The 18546-nt window shown below is 45.9% G+C and overlaps 1 protein-coding gene across 2 annotated transcripts in view; it reads left to right on the forward strand.

Annotated features, from left to right (window-relative positions):
* The window catches only part of ptpn4 (protein tyrosine phosphatase non-receptor type 4), a 136646-nt gene that overhangs the window by 32161 nt on the left and 85939 nt on the right, over nucleotides 1–18546 (forward strand). The window contains exon 2 of one of the 2 annotated variants that reach the window (XM_062967361.1): nucleotides 6154–6308. In XM_062967361.1, the coding sequence (XP_062823431.1) occupies nucleotides 6171–6308 (138 nt within the window). In that variant the 5' untranslated portion in view covers nucleotides 6154–6170. Of the gene's footprint in view, nucleotides 1–6153; nucleotides 6309–18546 lie in introns of those variants that run through there. The other variant, XM_016994047.2, reaches the window with a different exon arrangement.

Consider the following 18546-nt stretch of genomic DNA (forward strand, 5'->3'; position numbering starts at 1 on the left):
CGCTGACATATTGGGCAGGTATTGACATATTTTTCCACATCCTTGCGGATCTTAGGCCACCAGAAATCTCTTAGGATCAAATGCATGGTTTTAAATAGTCCGAAATGCCCTGCTGGCTTGCAGTCATGACACAGACGAAGTGCCTTTTCTCTGCCCGGTCCTGGGGGAATGTAGACATGATTTCTATAGCAAAGTAACCCATCCTTAAGCGAGAAGGGAAAATGTAGTCCTTGGCGAAGTTGATCCTGAGCCCAGGCATCCGTTTGTTGACTGGCCCTGATTTCCTGAGCACAAAGGGGCCCTGGAGTTGAGGGAGTAGATTCAATTGGGGTGGATTTAGTGTTTCCCACTGTGAGCGTGGCAAAGTTCTCGGGCTGCAGCAATTGGGACTCAAAGGTCTCCTTGCGCCCTGCAGCATATTCCGGTTTTCGTGACAAAGCATCTGCCTGTTTGGTCTGGGCTGGGGTTACATAATGGATTTGGAAGTCAAAACGCTCAAAGAATAAAGCCCAGCGTTGTTGTCTCTGATTTAGTTTGCGAGCAGTTCTTAGATGTTCTAGATTCCGATGATCAGTGTGGACCTCAATGGGAAATTTGGCCCCTTCTAACCAATGTCTCCAAGTTTCAAAGGCTGCCTTTATGGCCAAAAGTTCCTTTTCCCAAATAGTGTAGTTTCTCTCTGGGGCAGTCAGTTGACGAGAGTAAAAGGCACAAGGGTGAAGATGTTCTCCCACTGGTTGCAAGAGTACCGCTCCAATTGCCACATCGGAGGCGTCCGCCTGTACGACAAAAGGGGTTTCAGGATCTGGGTGCTGAAGGATTGGCTGTGACGTGAATAATTTCTTTAGTTGTTGGAATCCTTTCTCAGCTTGCTCTGTCCAGCGGAAAGGCTGTTTCCCTCGGATGCAGCTGGTGATTGGATCAGACCAGCGGGCAAAGTCTGGAATGAACTTGCGGTAGTAGTTCGCGAACCCCAAGAAGCGTTGCACCTCCTTCTTGTTGGTTGGCGCCCGCCATTCCAATACTGCTGTTACCTTGGCCGGGTCCATGGTGAGCCCTAGTGGCGAGACACGATAACCCAGGAAATCTACCTCTTGTAGATCAAAAGCGCATTTTTCCAGCTTGGCATAAAGTCCATGATCCCGCAATCGTTGTAACACCATTCTGACGTGGTTCTCATGTTCTGATTGCGATCTAGAAAACACCAAAAAATCGTCCAGGTAGATGATCAAGAACCGGTCTAGATAATCCTGAAAGATATCGTTGACAAAATGTTGAAACGTTGCGGGAGCTCCACATAAACCGAAATTCATGACCAGGGTTTCGAATAAACCGAATTTAGTCTGGAAGGCAGTCTTCCACTCGTCCCCTTCCCTGATGCGAACTAGATTATAAGCTCCTCGAAGATCCAGCTTGGTGTAAACCTTAGCCCCTCGAAGCCGGTCTAAGAGGTCCGAGATCAAAGGCAGGGGATACCGGTTTCGCTTAGTGATATTGTTCAATGCTCTATAGTCCACCACCAAGCGTAGGTCCCCTGACTTCTTTTTCACGAACATCACTGGGGAAGCGGCTGGGGATTGAGAGGGTCTAATAAACCCCTTGCGGAGGTTTGTCTCTAAGAACTCCCTGAGAGCTTCTTGCTCTGGTTCAGTCAGGGAGTAGAGGTGTCCTCGCGGGATCGGGGCCCCCTCCACCAAGTCAATGGCACAGTCATAAGGTCTATGTGGGGGTAGTCTCTCGGCTTCTTTTTCATTGAATACATCCCAATATTCTGAGTACTTCTTGGGCAAGGTGATAATGGGTTCAGCGTCTGTGGCATGGCAGACCTTGGCTACTAGGCAATGGTTTTGGCAATATTTTGAAGCAAACTGCAGTTCTCTGTTGGACCAGGAGATGCTTGGGTCGTGGAGTGTCAGCCATGGAATTCCCAAAATCACAGGAAAGTGGGGAACCTCGGTAACAAAGAAGGAAATCTCTTCCATGTGTTCCCTTATCCACATTCTGGTGGGTTCCGACCACTGGCTTACTGGACCTGTCTTGAGGGGGCGGCCATCGATGGCTTGCACCACACGGGCGTTCTTGAAGTCATGATATTGTAATCCCAGAGAGTCGGCATACTCTCTATCAATGAAATTGTTTGTGGCTCCTGAGTCTATCATGGCATGGACCATGACGGGTCCTTTTTTCACTGACCACAAGGTGACCACTAGGAGAAATAGGACCCCGGTTGGCGGCTCTTGAGTGGGGTTTTTGACCGGGCTGGCGAGCCTCTCTACGCCCGGTCGCCGGCTTCCCCCGCCGGCTGCGTGCCAGCCGCCTCAGATGTCTTCGTCTCCGTGGAGGACGCCGCCGCCAGACGAGCGGCGGGCTTCCCTTTGGCTGGACACTCTCTGGCAAAGTGGCCCCCGTTTCCGCAGTACCAACAGAGATTTAGGCGTTGGCGGCGGGCCTTCTCGGCGGCATCTAGTCTGGGTCGCACGTTGCCCAACTGCATTGGCACCTCCTCGCTTCCTCGGGGGTATGGGGCTGGTGGCGGGGGTCTCCACACAGGACGCGGCTGGACGCCGGTGGGAGCGGGAGGTTTCGCTCCAGCCCTACCGCTCTGGCCTCGAATCCATTGCTTTCTGTTGGCAAGCATGACTTCAGCTCGTAAACATTGCTCAATGAGTGCTTCAAGAGAGTGTGGAGGATCCACCTTGGAGATTTCCTCCAGCATCTCGATGTTGAGACCCTCCCGAAATTGTCCTCTGAGGGCTACATCGTTCCAGCCGGTGTTATGGGCCAGCACTCGGAACTCGGCTATGTACTGGGACAAGGGTCTGTCTCCTTGGGAGAGGCGCCGGAGTTTGTGGCCGGCTGCCTCCAAATTGTCCTCGATCCCCCAAGTCGCCTTAAGGTGGTCCAAGAAGTGTTGCGCTGATCTTAGATGTGGGGAGACTTGGTCGAACAGTGCCGTCGCCCAGTTGGCCGCTGGCCCGTCTAGGAGACTGTAAATCCACGCCACCTTGATGTCTTCTTGGGGAAACTCGGCAGCACGGGCCTCTAGATAAGCCTGGCATTGGCGACGGAAAACATGAACCTTAGAAGCTTCTCCGGAGAACTTGGTTGGCAACGCCATGGCCGGGAGACGGATTCCGCGCTCCTTCAAACCTCTAATTTCCCCATCCTGCGCATTGAGCTTGTCACGGATGCGGTCCACTTCGTCCTTGTCGATGGTGTAGCTGAGTGGCTGGCCACCCGGCACGGTTCCGGTAGACATTCTGGCCTAGGTTAATTGGTGCTTAGGGTGGCGGAGTCAAACTGTCACGACCCAGGCTGCAGAGCACCAATAACCATACACCGAGGCCAGATTCTATCTAATATCTTTATTGAAGGAATATATAAAGTTAATGAAAGCAAGTGTATGAAATAGTCCAGAAATAGACCTTTCAGGAAAGGTCAAAATTAGTCCAAAGAAACAATGTCCAATATGAAATATTAAGGTCCAAAGTTGTAATCCAATAACCGAAACACTCACTTTGCCAGGCAAAGTGAGGGGAGATGACAAGGTCCTTTAGTCCATGGAACTTGAGCGAGGCTAGGGAGTAACTTGAAACAGGGCTTGATACAAGGCAACAAGGACGAGGAGCAAGAACAAGATCCGTGGAATACTTGGCAAAATCCGGAAAACAAGGCAAGGCAGGGTCCTGGAAAACAAGGCTGAGTCCTAGGAAGCAAGGCAAGGTCCGCGGAGGTAAACGGCTGGAACGGGAACGTAGGCTTGGAAACAGGGACGAAGGCTTAGAAGCGGAGTAGCGCTGTCCACACACAACCTACTCCAGTTGCTGACGAATTGACTCCGCAAGATCCCTTTGTGGGCAAAGCACCTAAATAGGATCTAGTTTTCCCACCAAAGAGCAGTTCCCTGGAGAACCAGAAACGAAAGCTATTCTCTGAGTCCAGATGCATGACTCCTTAAAGTTTCCCATGGAAAGCAGGCTTAATCAGCTGAATGCTTAGCAGCTATCCTAGCACTCCTGCGGGACGCCTGTTGAACTCCCCTCTGTTGTTTACAAAAAGCATGGCGAGAAAACGTAGGAGATTGTGGCTCGGGGCTTGTTTGACAGACTTCTGGAAGACAAATCTCTTGCAGGTGCAAGGTTTCCAAATCTGGCTGGGAAAGTTCCAATTCTGGCTGGAACGGTGAAAAACCCAAGTTTTCCTCTTCATCTGGCACCACAGTGCCAGGAATGGGACTACATTGCCCATGGGTCATCACATCATTAAAATTTGGAAAAAAATGGAAACCTAAATGGATGCCAGGAATATCAAAATGGACCCCAATCGAAAGCTTTTATGAGAAGGAGTTTGATTCTGGCTGGTGGAGAGAAATGAAGGCCAAAGGATACTATAGGATTAAAGATTTATATGATATGAATGGCCATGTCATCCCCATAAACAGAATAATAGAGAAGATGGGAGGTAAAAATTGGATTAAGATATTAGGACTATATAATAAACTGAAACAAGGAAAATATGGAGAAATGTATAGGTAAGGAGAGTATGATGTAAGACATAATTAAGAAAGCACAGATCTCAGAGAAAGGCTGGTGGGAGTAATATACAAAGGGATGATCAAAGATGAGGAATATATCATAAGAACATTACAAGACCAATGGCAAAAAGAGGGGGTACTTACAAGACAAATAATAGAGAACTTAAAAAGAGAGGCCACAAAAATTAAAATCGAGAAGTACAAAGAAATGGAAAGAAAATTCATATGGAAATGGTACCGTACCCCAGCACAATTAGTAAATATGATCAGGGATAAAAGTTCAACATGTTGGCACTGTGGATTAGGCATGGGATGGTACGCTCACATGTGGTGGGAATGTCCAACGGTAAAAACATTTTGGGGAAAAATAACAGGGAAAATAGAGGAATTATTCACTTCAAGTAAACATGGAAATGATGTTGATGGGGATATTAGGGAACAATAAGATCAGTGTAAAATATCAAGATCTATTCAAAGCTATGATTCTTGCAGGGAAGGCAGTAATAGCTTGGGGTTGGAGAGACGAAAAAAAGTGGAATATGATGAATTGGAATAATTATTTGTTTGACCAGTTCCAATCAGAAATTATTGCAAATGTAACCTCTAAGGATAAGAAGGAAGATAAAATGAGGAAAACTAAAGAGAAATGGACAATATATTCCAATTGGATAAAAAAGGCGAAGCCAACGTAACTATTGTACAGAAATGGGAAAAGTTGTGCTCCTGGATGGAGTTAAAATTCTAATGGAATTGTGGTATGGGGGAGGGGAGGGAAAAAAAGAATGAATAGAATGATGATATATTAGATATGTGAGTAAACAATATAGAGGAGAAGAGGGTGGAGAGATGTGATAATAGATAAATGATGTGTAGGTATGAACATTTGAATTAAATGTGCAATATACTCACAACATGAAATATAAGATAATATCAATAAAAATATATATTTTTTAAAAAACTAAGGTTCTGTCAAGAAAAAACAATGTAAAACTGATAAACATCTCTCAGTTCCAGTTCATGAAAGTTAGGGTGACATTACTATTATAGAAGTCCAGTTCTGTATGACAGAAGCTGTGTGAGGTTACCAAAACAGAAACTACTAGGAAAAACCCGAGCCCTTCAAGTCACATCCAACTTCCTCTGGTTGAATCTGACCAGCCTGCTGTCCCAGATAATCTCCGTTTCTTTCATAATCTCTTTCTCATATTTTTAACATTTTTACCCATTTTGAAATGTTGAAATGCTTTTCACAAGGCATTCTTATAAAGTAAAACATTTGAGCTAAAATATAGTTGCATTATTGGTGACATTAAAATATTGTAGTAGTGGTATTAAATATAATGGTATTTATCTTTTTGCTTTTGATCCCATTCACCATTGCAATGTAAAGCAACTCTGAAATTTATTTTTGCCCTTTAGGGAAAAATAACTGTTCAGTATAGTACGTAATATATTATAAAGTAAAATGATACAATATAACACAACCTGTTGTAAATGTTTTGCACCACAAAGGTACAGTAGTCTATAAATCTATTATATAGATGGGTGATAAGCATTGTATAAATTGAATATATGTAATTTCTTAACATCAAAATTATGTTTTTGTTTTTCCCATTAAGACGCTGTGTGGACAGTAATGACCGCACGTTTCCGATTGCCTGCTGGCAGAACCTACAATGTTCGAGCATCTGAGCTGGCACGAGACAGACAGCATACAGAAGTGGTCTGCAATATTCTTTTTCTGGATAATACTGTGCAAGCTTTCAGAGTTAACGTAAGTGCACTTGTTGAAGAAACATGCTCTATCTTAAGTATTTCTTCAGTATTCAGTTCTAGATTTTAGAAGTTATTCTTTTTGATATTACATATTGAATGCCAGTTAACTGATAAAATATTTCGGCCATTTCGGCCATTCAGTTATTTTCAAATCCCATGGTCATTAAACAAAGTGAAAGAGGTCAGTTATTTATTTATTTGTTGTGTCAGAAGTGAACCAAGGGTACAAGTTGTATTTGCAAACACAAAGTTTTAAAAACTTGGCATGATACTAAATGTCCTTTGACCAGTAGCTGGTCACTTGGAGTGCCTCTGGCGTTGCTGTAAGAAGGTCCTCCATTGTGCATGTGGCAGGGCTCAGACTGCACTGTAATAGGTAGTCTGTGGTTTGCTCTTCTCCAAACTCACATGTTGTGGATTCTACTTTGTAGCCCCATTTCTTAAGGTTGGCTCTGCATCTCGTGGTGCCAGAGCACAGTCTGTTCATTGCCTTCTAAGTCACCCAGTCTTCTGTGTGCTCAAGAGGGAATCTCTCATCCAGCCTCAGCCACTTATTGAGATTCTGGGTTTTAGCCTGCTACTTTTGGACTCTCACTTGCTGAAGTATTCCTGCAAGAATCTCTTTAGATCTTAGAAAACTGTTTCTTGATTTAAGTCGTTGGCGTGCTGGATGATGCCCAAACAGGGGGTGGACCGGAGATGTCAATGACTTGCCCTTTCATTGCTGGCTGCTACTTCCCGGCCAATGTCAGATGATGCATTTCCGGCTAAACAGTATAATTTCTCCAGTGGTGTGGGGCATAGACATTCTGTGATAATGCAACATGTCTCCTTAAGAGCCATATTCACTGTTTTAATGTGGTGAGATGTATTCCACACTGGGCACGTGTATTCAGCAGCAGAGCAACAAAGCGCAAGGGGAGATGTTTTCGCTGTGTCTGGTTGTGATCCTCAGGTTGTGCCAGTCAGCTTTCATACAATTTTATTTCTAGCACTCACTTTTTGCTTTATAGTCAAACAGTGCTTCTTGTAAGTCAGGGCACGGTCCAGGGTAACTCCCAAGTATTTTGGTGTGCTAAAATGCTCCAGTGGGATTCCTTCCCAGGTAATTTTCAGAATTCGAGATGCTTGTCTGTTCTTAAGGTAAAAAGCACAGTGTGTGTTTTAGATGGATTAGGGATCAGCTGGTTTTCCCTGTAACAGGCAGTTATAAACACCTGATGGTAAAGGTGATTTCCTTTCATGGAATCTCATGATCAAACATTACAATTTTTGTTTCGATTTCTTTTTTAACAGAATTACAGCATGAGTCAGCATAATATGCTTGGTGCTTATAGGGCATTAATGTGGTTTAATGCAGTGGCCAGGTGTCAGTTTTGTGCCAGAGATTTGCTAGGTAGCTTATTAATTCTTGCCTCTGCTTTACTTCTGCTTTCAGTATGGGAATAATAACTTGCAGAGGACTCATAGAATCATAGGACTGGTATAATGTGGATAAATCCAGATTATATTTGCTAAGTGTGTATATGAAGAGGATTTCCACTGCTGCTTATGTCAGAAGGTTAGAGGCACTGGCAGGCAAATCGCAGCCCTCTTCCCCTCTCTAGCCACCATAATGGTGGGCAGTCAAGAGAGGATCACGGTGGGATGGAAGAGGAAGTGCCCCCATCTTTGAATACTGCACCTTATTCTAAGACATGTCTGTTGTGAAGAGAAAAGTGTTTTAATTGTTCTTACTTACCTGTGGGAAATAATGATTTAAAGAAGCATATTGGTAGCAAAGAACTATTAGGTCCGGGCTGTGGCGCAGGCTGGAGAGCAAGCCAGCTGAAACTAGCTGCAATGAATCACTCTGACCAGGAGGTCATGAGTTCAAGGCCCGCTCGGAGCCTGTGTTTGTCTTGTCTTTGTTCTATGTTAAAAGACATTGAATGTTTGCCTAAATGTGTAATGTGATCCGCCCTGAGTCCCCTTCGGGGTGAGAAGGGTGGAATATAAATGCTGTAAATAAATAAATAAATAAATAAATAAATAAGAGCTATATAAAGAACATTATTATTTAGTGCCGGTTTTCTAGGTTTACCAAGGACTCCATAATGAGGATTTGAAATGTGGCATTCAAATATCAGGAAGAAGGGAACAAAGAGATATCTCTAGACCAGCGGTTCCCAAACCTTTTTGTTCACGGAACCCTTCAGAAGACTTTTTTCTCTGTGGAACCCTAACTCTGTCCCACAAGGCCCTCCCTTCTTTCATCTACTCCTGTTGCCTAGGTGTTTTGTATATTGTAGGTGTGGAAATAAAGAAATTCAAATATCATTTTATAAGAAGAGGTTTCTTGAATTTCAGTGAGATCGTCATCCTCTGATATAGATTTTTAAAAAAGATTTTAAAGAGTTTTTTTGTGGAACCACTATGATGCTTTTGTGGAACCCTAGCATTCCACAGAACACAGTTTGGGAACTGCTGCTGTAGAGAATAAATCTTTTCTGGTGCTTTCTAGCAGTGAATACAGTACAGGCATACCTCTCTAATATAGCTACTGTCATAAAGCCATGCAGTCATGCAGGCCACATGACCTTGGAGGTGTCTAGGGTCAACGCCGTCTCTTCGGCTTAGAAATGGAGATGAGCACCAACCCCCAGAGTTGGTCACGACTGGACTTAACGTCAGGGGAAAACCTTTACCTTTACCTATAAAGCCGTTGTTACATTAAAGCACGTCACAATCTCCCCCCCCCCCACACCACCACCACCACTTGCCAGTGAATATAAAAGCTTAAAAATGTATTTGCAATTGTTATTGAGTGCATAATAGCCTTAAAAGATTCAAAAGTAAAACTAATAATTAAAAAAGATTGCCAGAATGTAATACTGAGGCACAAAATGCACAAATGCTGATAGCAGACTGGGTGCAGCTAACAGAATGGTGCTATTCTTACCGGTAATAGACAAATGCCATATTAGCAAAGTGCTCTAAAGCAAAGAACCTTAAAGCAAGATATGCCTGTATTTGGATTGCTTTCCCACTTCAATAAACATGAAAGCTTTGACAAATTAAACCTAGGCTAATTAATTTTATTTTCAGTATCTTGTTTGCCTTGTGGCAATATCATGACTTCTGATCTTGCTTGTTTAAAAACTGTTAGCAGTTGGTGGCCAATAGTTTCGACAAGCAAGATCAGATGTCTAATTCTGGATTCCTGAAATATGCTTCCTGGCCTAGTCATTCCCAATTTCATGTCCTTCTTCCTATACTTTCCCCCACTATTTATCCACTAGGCTGCATTATGTTTTTATCTCACCATCATTTTTCCCATTGCTGCTACTTAAAAATACCTTACATATAAGGGATATGTTTCTAATGTGTATGTGAAATGTATATAATCATAGAATAATAGAGTTGGAAGAGACCACATGGGCCATGTAGTCCAACCCCCTGCCATGCTGGAAAAGCATAATCAAAGTATTCCTGACAGATGGCCATCCAGCCTCTGTTTAAAAGTTTTCAAGGAAGGAGCCTCCACCACACTCCAAGGCAGAGAGTTCCAATGTTGAACAGCTCATACAGTCAGGAAGTTCTTCCCAATGTTCAGGTGGAATCTCCTTTTCTGTAATTGGAACCCATTGCTCCTAATCCTAATTTCAAGGGCAGCAGAAAACAAGTCTGCTCGCTCTTCCTTATGATACCCTTTCACATATTTATACATGGCTATCATGTCTTCTCTCAATATTCTCTTCTGCTGGCTAAACATACCCAGTTCTTTAAGATGCTCATAGGACATGGTCTCCAGACCTTTCATCATTTTAGTCGCCCTCTGGACATTTTCCATCTTGCCAATATCTCATTTGAACATTGTTGCCCAGAATTGGACATAGTATTCCAGGTGAGAATACAAAGGAACCATGACTTCCCTCAATCTTAGACACTATACTCCTTTTGATGCAGGCCAAAATCCCATTGGCTTTTTTAGCTGCCATATTGCACTGTTTGCTCATGTTCAGCTTATTGTCTATGAAGACTCCCAAGATCTTTTTCACATGGACTGTTCTCAAACTAGGCATCACCTTTTTTTGCCTAAGTGGTAGTATCTTAAATTTGTCCTTGTTGAAATTCATTTAGTTAGTTTTGGCCTATCTCTTTAATCTGTTAAGGTCATTTTGAATTCTGATCCTGTCCTCTGGAATATTAACTGTCCCTCCTAATTTGGTGTCATCTGCAAACTTGATAAGCACACCATCTAAACCTTCATCCAAGTCATTAATAAAGATGTTGAACAGTACTAGGCCCAGGACTGAACCCTGTGGCACTCCACTAGTCACTTCTTTCCAGGATAAAGATGAACCATTAGTGAACACCCTTAGGGTTCGGTCACTTAACCAATTACCGAATAGTAGTATTGCCTAGCCCGCATTTGACTAATTTTCTTGCAAGGCCATGGGAGACTTTGTCGAAGGCCTTACTGAAATCAAGATAGGCTACATCTGCAGCATTCCCTGTATCTACCAAACTTGTAACTCTGGCGCAAAAAGAGATAAGATTAGTTTGGCATGACTTGTTTTTGAGAAATCCATGTTGACTTTTAGTAATCACAGCATTCCTTTCTAAGTGATTGCAGGCTTCCTCCATAATGATCTGCTCCAGAATCTTTCTTGATATTGATGTCAGGCTGACTGAATGGTAAATGTTTGGGTCCTTTTTTTTCTCTTCTTGAAGATAGAGATAACATTTGCCCTCTTCCGGTCTGCTGGGACTTCTCCTGTTCTCCAAGAATTCTCAAAGATTATTGCCAGTGGTTCTGAAATGACTTCTGCTAGTTCCTTCAATACTCTTGGATGTAGTTCATCTGATCCTGGAGACTTGAATTCATTTAGAGTAGCCTGGTATTCCTGGACTACTTTTTTTTACTTATTTTGGGTTGCATTTCCCCTATTAACCTATCCACTCTGTATTGTTCAGATTGAACACCAATCTCCTTTTGGGAGAAGACTGAGGCAAAGAAGGTTTTGAGCAGCTCTGCTATTTCTCTATCCCCTGTTAGCATTTCACCACTTTCTCCATGTAGAGGACCTACCGTTTCCTTTTTCTTCCTTTTTCTACTGACATAACCAACAAACCCCTTTTTATTGGTTTTAATCTCTCTGTTCATTTTGTGCCTTAGTCTTGAACCTTTTCCGTATGTGTATTGGTTATTCGTTTGAATTCCTCTTTGGTGAATTCCTCCCTTTTCCATTTCTTGTGCATGTCGCTTTTAAATATTAGCTCAGTTAAAAGTCCTTTGGATATCCATTCTAGTGCTTTTGCAACTCTCCAATTTTTTCTCCTTGCTGGCTCTGTTTGCAATTGTGTCTTCAGTATCTCACTTTTAAGAAACTCCCATTCATCATTAACTCCCTTCTCTTTTAGTATTCCTGTCCATGGAACCACACTCAGTATTTCCTTAAGTTTCCTGAAGTCAGCTCTCCTAAAGTCTAGAATGCATGCTTGACTTCTTCCAGTTTCATCCTTCCTTTGTATCACAAACTCTAGGAACACATGGTCACGCTCAACTAAGGATCCCACCACTTCCACTCTATTGACCAGATTCCCGATGTTGGTTAGGATCAGATCCAGAATAGCTGATCCCCTTGTTGCCTCTTCTACCTTCTGGACAATATAATTGTCTACAAGGCAAGTGAGGAATTTGTTGGACTTTGTACACTTGCCAAATTTTGTTTTCCAAAAAATATCAGAATAGTTGATATCCCCCATTAGTACTACAGTAAAGTTCCGGTTATTCAACATAAACAGGCAGGCCGAATGTCGAATAACAGGATAACAGGAATTGACGGATAATAGGGAGGCCCTATTATCCCTCCCAGCATGCCGGTTTAGGGAAGTGCCCCATGCACGCTGCAACACGCAGGGGGTGCCTTCCAAGGGGCGAGTGTTCGCCGGAGGGACGGGGCTCGTCCCTATGGCGAGCACTCGCCTTAGGGAAGCGCCCCGCGTGTGCTGCAGCCTAGCAACGTATAGGGGGCACCTCCCAAGGGGAGTGTTCACCGGAGGGCCTGGCACCTCGGATAATACGGATGATCGGATAACTGGAAGTCGGTTAACCGGAACTCTACTGTATAGCTCTTCTTTGTTCTTCTTGACACTACAGAGCCAGTTATTCACCTCTGTTATTTTTCTCCCTCTTCTTGGGCTGGGTCGTACAACAGGGAGGAGTGTGATGACTCATGGGCCTTGTAGTCCTGCTTATGACACTGTAATGCCTGATGATGAAGAAAACTTGGGTTTTTTACCTTCCCAGTCTGAACTGGAATCTTCCCAGCCAGATCTTTCCCAGGCAGATCTGGGAACCTTGCACCTGCAAGAGAGTTGTGACCCAGAAGTATGTCAAACAAATCCGGAGCCCACTTCTCCTGTGTTCTCCCGCCATGAGTTTTGTAAACAACAGAGAAGTTTGGAAGCTGCTTCGCGCAGGAGTGCGAGGATAGCAGCCAAGAATTCAGCCAATTAAGTCTGCTTTTTCGTGAGAATCCTTAAGGAGTCAAACATCTGGTCTCAAAGATTAGCTTTCGTTTCTGGTTCCCAGAGAACTGCTTCGGCGGGAAAGTTAGACTCTATATAGGTGATTTACCCGCGAAGTAACTTCGCGGAGTCAATTCGTCAACCTCCGGAGCGAGTTGTGTCTGGACAGCGCGCTCCGTTTCAAGCCTCGCTCCTGCTCAAGCCTTGCCCTGCTTTCCAGCCTTCGCTCCTGTTTCTGCCTTTGTTTACCTACGGACCTTGCTTGTTTCCCAGGACTAAACATTGCCTTGTATCACGGATTTTACCAAGTTTTTCCACGGACCTTGTTCTTGTTCCTTGTTACCTTGTTCCACGTTTTAAGCCTTGTTTCAAGTATCAAGTTATTTCCTAGCCTTGCTCAAGTTTATGGACTAAAGGACCTTGTCATCTCCCCTCACTTTGCCTGGCAAAGTGAGTGTTTCGGTTATTGGATTACAACTTTGAACCTTAATATTTCATATTAGACATCGCTTTTTTGGACTAATTTAGACCTTTCCTGAAAGGTCTGCTTTTGGACTATTTCATATACTTGCTTTTATTAACTTTATATATTCCTTCAATAAAGATATTAGATAGATTCTGGCCTCTGTGTTTGGTTATTGGTGCCTTTGCAGCCTGGGTCCTGACAGTTTGACTCCGCCACCCATAAGCACCAATTAACCAAGGCCAGAATGTCGACCGGAGCCGCGCCGGCTGGGCAGCCGCTCAGCTACACCATCAGCAAAGATGAAGTGGATCGCATCCGTGACAGACTCAACGCGCAGGATGGAGAAATAAAAGGATTGAGGGAGCGCGGAGTCCGCCTCCCGGCCATGGCGTTGCCAACTAAGTTTTCTGGAGAAGCTTCCAAGGTCCAAGTTTTCCGCCGCCAGTGCCAGGCTTACCTAGAGGCCCGTGCCGCCGAGTTTCCCCAAGAAGACATCAAGGTGGCGTGGGTTTACAGCCTTCTAGACGGACCAGCGGCCAGCTGGGCGACGGCCCTATTCGATCAAGCCTCTTCCCACCTAAGAACAGCGCAACGCTTCTTGGATCACCTTAAGGAGACCTGGGGAATCGAGGACAATTTGGAGGCAGCCGGCCATAAACTCCGGCGCCTCTTTCAAGGAGACAGACCCATGTCTCAGTACATAGCTGAGTTCCGAGTGCTGGCCCACAGCACCGGCTGGAACGATGTAGCCCTCAGGGGACAATTTCGGGAGGGTCTCAACATTGAAATGCTGGAAGAAATCTCCAAGGTGGACCCTCCCCAGTCCCTCGAAGCACTCATTGACCAATGTTTACGGGCTGAAGTCTTGATTGCCAACAGGAAACAATGGGTACGTGGTCAGAGCGGTAGAGCTGGGGCAAAACCCCCCGCTCCCGCCAGCGTCCAGCCGCGTCCAGTGTGGAGACCCCCACCACCAACCCCATACCCCAGAGGGAGCGAGGAGGTGCCGATGCAGTTGGGCAACGTGCGACCCAGGTTAGATGCCGCCGAGAAGGCCCGTCGCCAACGCTTAAATCTCTGCTGGTATTGCGGAAATGGGGGCCACTTCGCCAGAGAGTGTCCAGCCAAAGGGAAGCCCGCCGCCCGTCTTGCGGCGGCGTCCTCCACGGAGACGAAGGCGTCTGAGGCGGCTGGCACACAGCCGGCGGGGGAAGCCAACGACCGGGCGTAGAGAGGCTCGCCAACCCGGTCAGGAAACCCATTCAAGAGCCGCCAACCGGAGTCCTGTTCCTTCTAGTGGTCACCTTATGGTCAGCAAAAAGGGGACCCGTCATGATCCACGCCATGATAGACTCCGGAGCCACCAACAACTTCATTGACAGAGAGTATGCCGACTCTCTGGGATTACAATATCATGACTTCAAGAATGCCCGTGTGGTGCAAGCCATAGACGGCCGCCCCCTCAAGACGGGGCCCGTAAGCCAGTGGTCAGAACCCACCAGGATGTGGATAAGGGAACATATGGAAGAGATTTCTTTCTTTGTTACCGAGGTTCCCCATTTCCCTGTGATTTTGGGAATCCCGTGGCTGACTCTCCACGACCCAAGCATCTCCTGGTCCAACAGAGAACTACAGTTTGCTTCAAAGTACTGCCAAAACCATTGCCTCGTAGCCAAGGTCTGCCATGCCACAGAGACCGAGCCCATCATCACCCTGCCCAAGAAGTACTCCGAGTATTGGGATGTATTCAATGAAAAAGAAGCCGAGAAATTACCCCCACATAGACCTTATGACTGTGCCATTGACTTGGTGGAGGGGGCCCCGATCCCGCGAGGGCACCTATACTCCCTGACTGAACCGGAGCAAGAAGCTCTCAGGGAATTCATAGAGACAAACCTTCGCAAGGGATTCATCAGACCCTCTCAATCCCCAGCCGCCTCCCCAGTGATGTTTGTGAAGAAGAAGTCAGGGGAATTACGCTTGGTGGTGGACTATAGAGCATTGAACAATATCACCAAGCGGAACAGTTATCCCCTGCCCTTAATCTCGGATCTACTGGACCGACTTCGAGGAGCCAAGGTCTACACCAAGCTGGATCTTCGAGGGGCTTATAATCTAGTTCGCATCAGAGAAGGGGACGAGTGGAAGACTGCCTTTCAGACTAAATTCGGATTATTCGAGTCCCGAGTTATGAATTATGGATTATGCGGAGCCCCCGCAACGTTCCAGCATTTTGTCAATGATATTTTTCAGGACTATCTAGATCGGTTCTTGATAATCTACCTGGACGATTTTTTGGTGTTTTCTAGATCACAATCAGAACATGAGAACCACGTCAAAATGGTGTTACAACGTTTGCGAGATCATGGACTTTATGCCAAGTTGGAAAAATGCGCTTTCGATCTACAAGAGGTAGATTTCCTTGGTTACCGTATCTCGCCTCTAGGGCTCTCCATGGATCCAGCCAAGGTTTCAGCAGTATTGGAATGGCGGGCGCCAACTAACAAGAAAGAGGTGCAGCGTTTCTTGGGGTTCGAGAACTATTACTGCAAGTTCATTCCAGATTTTGCCCGCTGGTCTGACCCAATCACTAGCTGCATCCGTGGAAAACAGCCCTTCCGCTGGACTGATCAAGCAGAGAAAGGGTTCCAGCAACTAAAGAAATTATTCACGTCCCAGCCAATTCTACAGCACCCAGATCCTGGAACCCCTTTTGTTGTGCAAGCGGACGCCTCGGATGTGGCAATTGGGGCTGTACTCTTACAACCGGTGGGAGACCACCTTCATCCCTGTGCCTTTTACTCCCGTCAACTAACCACACCAGAGAGAAATTACACCATTTGGGAAAAGGAACTACTGGCCATAAAGGCAGCCTTTGAAACTTGGAGACATTGGCTAGAAGGGGCCAAATTTCCCATTGAAGTCCACACTGATCATCGAAATCTAGAACATCTAAGAACTGCCCGCAAACTAAATCAGAGGCAGCAACGTTGGGCTTTATTCTTTGAACGTTTCAACTTCCAGATCCATTATGTGACCCCAGCCCAAACCAAGCAAGCAGACGCCCTGTCACGTAAACCGGAATACGCTGCAGGACGCAAGGAGACCTTTGAATCCCAACTACTACAACCCGAGAACTTTGCCACGCTCACAGTGGGGAACACCAAATCCACTCCCATTGGTTCAACTTCCTCTACTCCAGGACCCATCTGTGCTCAAGAAATCAGGGCTAGTCAGCAAGCAGATGCCTGGGCGCAGGACCAACTTCGTCAAGGTCTGCATTTTCCCTTTTCGCTTAAAGATGGACTGCTTTGCTATAGAAATCATGTTTATATCCCACCCGGACCGGGCAGGGAAAAAGCGCTTCGTCTGTGTCATGACTGCAAACCAGCAGGGCATTTCGGACTATTTAAAACCATGCATCTGATCCTAAGGGATTTTTGGTGGCCCAAGATCCGCAAAGATGTGGAAAAATATGTCAACACCTGCCCAGTATGCCAGCGCTCCAAGATAAGAAGGGAGAAACCCTCAGGGCTTCTACATCCCCTTCCTACCCCATCTCGCCCATGGGAAATAATTTCTGCGGATTTCATCACTGACCTACCACCTTCCTGTGGATTCACCACGATCCTAGTGGTGTGGTGGACCTTTTCACCAAGTTAGCCCATTTCATACCCTGTGAAGGTCTCCCCACGGCCAAAGAGACTGCAGATCTATTCCTTCAACATGTTTTCAGACTACATGGATTGCCCAAGAGTTTAGTCACAGACCGTGGATCTCAATTCACCTCTCGTTTTTGGAAGGCACTACAAAAACTATTGGGCATAGACTCTCGCTTATCTTCAGCTCATCATCCTCAAACAGATGGGCAAACGGAGCGCACCAATGCCACCTTGGAGCAGTATCTTCGCTGTTATGTAAACTACCAACAGGACAATTGGGCTTCTCTGTTACCACTGTCAGAGTTTGCTTATAACAATGGAGTTCAAGCTTCTACAAAAGAAACGCCGTTCTTTGCAAACTACGGCTTCCACCCACGTTTCTTTCCCCCTGTCATTGAAACTTCAGAAGTTCCCGCAGCAGAGGATTGGCTGCAGGAACTCACAGCGGTACAACAACTTTTGCTCCAGCAACTGGACCAAGCCAAGGAGGACTATAAACGCCACGCTGACAAACATCGCCAGCCGGGCCCCGAAATCAAGGTAGGAGATCGGGTTTTCCTGTCCACTCGCTTTCTGCCCTCCCACCGCCCTTGCCGGAAGTTAGATGCCCGTTTCATTGGCCCCTATCCAGTGGTGGCGCAATTAAACCCCGTGACTTTCAAACTCCAACTTCCGCGTTCAATGCGCATCCACCCAGTGTTTCACCGTTCCCTGCTCCTTCCGGCGGATGGTGTGCGTCCTGATACAGACCAACCGGCTCCCCCTCCTGTTTTGATGAATGGGGAGGAGGAGTTCGAGGTTGAGGACATTTTAGATTCTCGCTTTCACCGCCGCCGCCTGCAATATCTCATTGACTGGGTGGGTTTTGGCCCTGAGGAGCGCTCTTGGGAAGACGCCTCCACAGTTCACGCTCCTGATCTAACCCGTCGCTTTCATCAGACCTATCCCACCAAACCGCGGCCTCGCGCTTCGGGGAGAGAGTCCCAGTTTGGGAGGGGCCCTGAGGAGGGGGATAGTGTGATGACTCATGGGCCTTGTAGTCCTGCTTATGACACTGTAATGCCTGATGATGAAGAAAACTTGGGTTTTTTACCTTCCCAGTCTGAACTGGAATCTTCCCAGCCAGATCTTTCCCAGGCAGATCTGGGAACCTTGCACCTGCAAGAGAGTTGTGACCCAGAAGTATGTCAAACAAATCCGGAGCCCACTTCTCCTGTGTTCTCCCGCCATGAGTTTTGTAAACAACAGAGAAGTTTGGAAGCTGCTTCGCGCAGGAGTGCGAGGATAGCAGCCAAGAATTCAGCCAATTAAGTCTGCTTTTTCGTGAGAATCCTTAAGGAGTCAAACATCTGGTCTCAAAGATTAGCTTTCGTTTCTGGTTCCCAGAGAACTGCTTCGGCGGGAAAGTTAGACTCTATATAGGTGATTTACCCGCGAAGTAACTTCGCGGAGTCAATTCGTCAACCTCCGGAGCGAGTTGTGTCTGGACAGCGCGCTCCGTTTCAAGCCTCGCTCCTGCTCAAGCCTTGCCCTGCTTTCCAGCCTTCGCTCCTGTTTCTGCCTTTGTTTACCTACGGACCTTGCTTGTTTCC

The sequence above is a fragment of the Anolis carolinensis genome, chromosome 1 (assembly GCF_035594765.1).
Source record: "Anolis carolinensis isolate JA03-04 chromosome 1, rAnoCar3.1.pri, whole genome shotgun sequence".
Taxonomy (NCBI): Eukaryota; Metazoa; Chordata; class Lepidosauria; order Squamata; family Dactyloidae; genus Anolis; species Anolis carolinensis.